We start from the raw sequence: 6,000 nt of genomic DNA, 5'->3' as shown, positions 1-6,000 counted from the left end.
GGGGCGGCGTACCTGGTTGTGCCGTGGCGGGCTCTGGGGGCGGCGTACCTGGTTGTGCCGTGGCGGGCTCTGGGGGCGGCGTACCTGGTTGTGCCGTGGCGGGCTCTGGGGGCGGCGTACCTGGTTGTGCCGTGGCGGGCTCTGGGGGCGGCGTACCTGGTTGTGCCGTGGCGGGCTCTGGGGGCGGCGTACCTGGTTGTGCCGTGGCGGGCTCTGGGGGCGGCGTACCTGGTTGTGCCGTGGCGGGCTCTGGGGGCGGCGTACCTGGTTGTGCCGTGGCGGGCTCTGGGGGCGGCGTACCTGGTTGTTCTGCGGGGCCCTGGTTCTGGTATGTGATGTTATACAGAATTTGATATACCGGATGCTAATTGGATGAGTTAAAAAGATTCTTCCCTCCTGCGAGGTCAGGGGCCCGGGCTGCTCACAGCATGGTCAGGTGGCAATACTCCGGTTGTACAGCACACTGTCTGCAGCTGGTACTTCTCTGGTCTCTTACGGAGGCCGTTGGGCACTAGGCTTGGCAGGTGCCCTTTGCTTAGTATCCTGTATTTCTATTCTGATATTGCCCGGCTGGTGGCCTCTGTTACTCAAGGTTACAGGACAATCTCTGGGTCAACCATCTACATTTTTCCAATGGCTGTTTCACAGTAAACGTTCATTCACTAGAAATAATCACTTCACAAAGCCGCAGGGGGGTTACTGATGGGGAAGGGGGGCACAGGGATGCATAGCTGGGAGTCAGTGATCCGGTCACTTCCTGACATGGGCCTACTTGTATGTGTACAGCTTCCCTCTCGGTTTTGTCTGGTTCAGTGGTGCCTGGGCCAGCTCGTCAGTGTAAATCCTCAATCACAGGTCAGTGTGCTATGCGAGTTCTCCACAGACAGCACACAGCCCCATTCATTTTAATGTGTGTAGTCACACATCAGTGTTGTAGAACGGATGCGTCAGGCCCATTATAGTCTGTGGGTCCATGAAAACCACTGATTTCACGGATCGTTAGGAAAAGATGCTTTGAAAATGATTTTATAGCTGTGCATTGTCGGTGACACACAGACAGCAAAAAAACGGACACACGGATGTATCACTGACCACTTTCTCACTGATTTTTGACACGGACGTGTGAATGAGGCTTATCTTAGTGCCTGCACTTGTTACAGTCATGCAGATAATCTCTTCCTTTGCCAGCCATTAGCATCATCGGTCTAAATGCTTGGACGTTTTCCCGGCTACCAATGGTTGGCTCCATAAAGACCACTTGCCACCTGCCCACCACTACCCAGGGAGGCAGAAACATGTAGAATGCTACATAATGTTATGTAGGTTCACCTCGGTGCTGTCAACGGCGGCATAAGCTGGTAACATCCCAGTTTTGTTTTTCGGTCCACAAATTTAAATGCATCCGTATGCCATCCTTCTTTTTTTTTTTTTTTTTTTTTTTTTTTTTTTTTTTTTTGCGGATCCATTTTAACAATGCCTAAAACGGACAAGAATAGGACATTTTCTCTTTTTTTTTTTTCTTTGCGGGGCTACGGAACGGACATGCTTGTGCGGACAGAACACGGTGTGCTGTCTGCATTTTTTGCGGACCCGTTGAAATGAATGGGTCCGCATCCTATCCGCAAAAAAAAAAACGTAACGGACACTGAAACAAACAACGTGCGTGTGCCTGTAGCCTAACATGGTGTTACGTTATCCACCCAGAGACTCCTTTGTTACTGCTCTGCTGACTTGTCATACGCTTTGTATATCGTTTACTCCTTTTCAGGATCTCTACTTCTGGCTGATTGATTTAAAGTGATTTCATTTTTATAACTAATATTATCGATATGACATATAATAACTGATATTTTAAGTCTTAACAGGACCCTCTATCAAAGGCCTGTGTGGCATGTGGATGTCATAGATGAGGGGACCTCACATGGGCAGAGTCTCTAACAAGGAGAAGGTTGTTGAGGTCATTTATTTGGTGTTTTTTGCTGCAACAATTGTCAGTAGGGAAAATGTACATAAATTTGTCTCTCTTCGAGCCTGGGGTCACCAGATCTGGGTGCTAATAACACCCTCATAGTAGGCATTGAATGCAACTGATCTGAGAGGTGAACAGGGGCCTGTAAGAAATTATTTAATACATGATAATTTCATTTTCATCACAGGCACTTCATCAGGACAGTAATTGTGGGAATTTTTTATAAACTTTCCTTCACATCTTGCGTTTCGAACCACCTCCAAAATTCTTCAGAATTTTCCAGCAGATGTGGAGTTTGCTTTGGCTGTTAATTCTCTATGCAGCAGTGCCGGGTTTTCTTTTTTAGAAAAGACAGAGAAATGAATAGGAAGGAATGCAGGTGGGAATTGACGGGAAATCTTTGCCTCCCTTTTTGGTTCTGTTGGGATGACAACCTGCATAGCACAGCCCAGTAATGCACAAACTATGCATAAAAGGTAGAACCAACGAGATCTTCTAGATAAAGACCATACATGTTAGACTGTTGTTGGTCAATTTTATTAGGATCAGACTGCCATCAAATGTTCTGTATGGGGTGTCCTGCCTTAACCTGTAACTGGGATTTTGTGTATAGAGCGGAGTACATTGGCCGCTAGCACATCCGCAATACCTGTCCCTGACTCATCTCGCGTACTGGACTCATCTCAGGCTAATTTGCATATGTATCAAATAGTGTTGTGTGTGTGTTTTTTTTTTTTTTTTTTTTTTTTTTTTTTTTTTTACACAATAAAAGCACACAGAGCTACGTATAGGGAAGTGGGCATTGCGGATGTGCTAGCGGCCATCTAGCAACCCATGGCCTCAGCTCTATACACAAAATCCCGGTGACAGGTTCCAAATATGTGAAACATTGTGCACCATTTAATAAAGCTACAAAACTGACCTATCCACCTATCCTCAAGGTTGGTCATCAAAATCTGATCAATAGGTGTCAAACACCCATCGCTCTAGCCAAGCAGCTGTTTGAAGAGGCTGCAGCCCTCCAGCTTACCTAACACACCTCCGTCCATTGAATAGCAGCTGTGCTTCGTATTGTAGCTCAGGCACATTCACTTAAAGAGGTTCTGCAGTTGGTTTAATCTGATGATCTATCCAGGTGTCGGACCCCCGCCGATCAAATGCTGATCCCCTTTAAATGAAACTGATCTGCGCCTAGACTGATAAATGAGATGTCACAGGCCTTGGTTCTGGAGCGCTGCACCTTATTTAAACTGCTGATCGGCGGGGGTTCCAGGAGTCAGACCCCCACCATTACGATATTGATGACCTATCCTGAGGATAAGCCATCAGTATTACACAGTGCAAGACCCCTTTAACCCCTTAAGGACACGGCCATATTTCACCTTAAGGACCAGGCCATTTTTTGCAAATCTGACTAGTATCATTTTGTGTGAATACCTTTAAACGCTTTTACTTACCCAGGCCATTCTGAGATTGTTTTTTCGTCACATATTGTACTCCATGACACTGGTAAAATGGAGTAAAAAAATTAATGTTTATTTTATTTAAAAAAATACCAAATTTACAAAACATTTAGAAAAATGTGCAAATTTCCAAGTTTCAATTTCTCTTCTTCTATAATACATAGTAATACCTCCAAAAATAGTTATTAATTTACATTCCCTATATGTCTACTTTATGTTTGGATCATTTTGGGAATGCAATTTTATTTTTTGGGGATGTTACAAGGTTTCAGAAAATTTCTAAAACCCACTTTTTAAGGACTAGTTCAGTCTGAAGTCACTTGAGGCTTACATAATAGAAACCACCCAAAAATGCCCCCATTTTACAAACTACACTCCTCAAGGTATTAAAAACTGATTTTACAAACTTTGTTAACCCTTTAGGTGTTCCACAAGAATTAATGGAAAATAGAAATAAAATTTCACTTTTTTGGCAGATTTTCCATTTTAATAATTTGTTTCCAGTTACAAAGCAAGGGCTAACAGCCAAACAAAACTCAATATTTATGGCCCTGATTCTGTAGTTTACAGGAACGCCCCATATGTGGTCGTAAACTGCTGTACGGGCACACGGCAGGGCGCAGAAGGAAAGAAATGCCATACGGTTTTTGGAAGGCAAATTTTGCTGGACTGGTTTTTTGACACCATGTCCCATTTGAAGCCCCCCTGATGCACCCCTAAAGTAGAAATTACAAAAAAGTGAGCCCATTTTGGAAACTACGGGATAAGCTGGCAGTTTTGTTGGTACTATTTTAGGGTACATATGATTTTTGGTTGCTCTATATTACACTTTTTGTGAGGCAAGAAAACAAGAAATAGCTGTTTTGGCACTGTGTTTATTTTTTGTTATTTGCAACATTCATCTGACAGATTAGATCATGTGGTATTTTTATAGAGCAGGTTATTACGGACGCAGCGATACCTAATATGTCTACTTTTTTTATTTATTTATGCAAGTTTTACTTTTACATAATTATTTCATTTTTTAAATCATGTTTTAGTGTCTCCATAGTCCGAGCGCAATAGTTTTTTCAGTTTTTGGGCGATTATCTTGGGTAGGGTATGATTTTTGCGGGATGAGATGACTGTTTGATTGGCACTATTTTGGGGTGCGTATGACTTTTTGATTGCTTGCTATTACACTTTTTGTGATGTAAAGTAACAAAAATCTCTTTTTTTTTTTTACACCTTTTAATTTTTTTACGTTATTCACCTGAGGGGTTAGGTTGTGTGATATTTTTATAGAGCAGGTTATTACGGACCCGGCGATACCTAATATGTGTAGTGCATTTTATTTTATATCGGTGATAAATTTTTTATTTTTTACCTAGTCCCACTTGGTTCTTGAAGATCCAGTGGGTCTGATGTCTGTATAATATAGTACAGTACACCTGCCTTTAGCAGAAGTCTGATCAGCACCATGGACAGCCGGAAGCATTTGAAGGCGTCCGGTTGCCATGGTAACAATCACCCGCTGTCACAACAGAGCAGCGGGTGATGGGGAGGGAGGGGGGCTCCCTCCCTCTGTGATCCCGTCAAGAATCGGGGGCTGAAAAGGCACAGCAGCCCCCGATGGGAGAGGGAGCTCCCTCCCTGTTAACTCCTTCCATACAGCGGTCCCTACGGACCGCAGCATGGAAGGGGTTAAATGGCTGACATCACAGCACAGATGTCAGCCTTTTCAAGCAGAGTGTCAGTGCTTGCTAACCGCCCTGTCATCCTGGAAATGAGGGGGGTGAGCGGGTGATCGCCTGACCCCCCCCCAGCACTGCCTGCACCTCGGGGATCAGAAACTTCTGACACCGCTGCAAACTGCAGGTCTGAACAGAGATCGCAGATACAGGGGGGTCACAGGACCCCCCTCGGCATTGTCCCAGGGTGCCTGCTGATTGATTGACCGGTACGTCATGTGTACTTAAGTACCAGGACATCATGACGTACCGGTACGTCTCATGTCCCTAAGAGGTTAAAAATCCCCCACGTAGTAACCCCCCCCCAATATTTCTTTTCTACAGATTTATTTATAAAATGGTTCCATTTTAGACTGTTATCTACACTGCTGCTGACACCTGTCTATTGTTTTTCAGGTCAATGAGCTCAGTCATGTTCCTGTTCCCGTGATGCTTTTACCAGATGATTTTAAGGCTAACTCCAAAATTAAGGTCACTAATCACCTCTTTAACAGGTTGGTTGATAATGCCGCAGTTGTCATGTGCTTTGAAGTATATTTGCTTTTCCACCTGGTTGCAGTAGATGACCAGCACTTGTGTCATATTTATCATGTTTTAATCAGAGATGATCTAAGAGCTGCTTTGGACCTGTTCAGCCTGTGCTAATATTTGAAGAGCAAAAGCAACTTTTAACTATTTCCAAAAGTACAAATACTGTATATTGCCACACAAACCTCTGCTGTTTTCCAGGAACATGCTGTAGTGGCACAAAACTCATGTAAAAGGGGTCGTCCACCTGTTAAAGGATGGCTTAGCCTCCGGATAGGCCATTACTAGCTGATTGCCGGGGGTCCAACAC

General features: G+C 44.1%; 1 protein-coding gene across 1 annotated transcript in view; it reads left to right on the top strand.

The window, feature by feature from the left end:
• Nucleotides 1-6,000, top strand: part of PIP4K2C (phosphatidylinositol-5-phosphate 4-kinase type 2 gamma) — a 65,646-nt gene that overhangs the window by 4,141 nt on the left and 55,505 nt on the right. The window contains exon 2 of the mRNA XM_044284612.1: nt 5,559-5,656. Coding sequence (XP_044140547.1) covers nt 5,559-5,656 — 98 coding nt within the window. The remainder of the gene's footprint in view (nt 1-5,558; nt 5,657-6,000) is intronic.

Source organism: Bufo gargarizans, chromosome 3, assembly GCF_014858855.1.
Source record: "Bufo gargarizans isolate SCDJY-AF-19 chromosome 3, ASM1485885v1, whole genome shotgun sequence".
NCBI classification, from domain to species: domain Eukaryota; kingdom Metazoa; phylum Chordata; class Amphibia; order Anura; family Bufonidae; genus Bufo; species Bufo gargarizans.
Note: the sequence above shows the minus strand (reverse complement) of the source record. Positions and strands in the feature narration are given on the sequence as shown.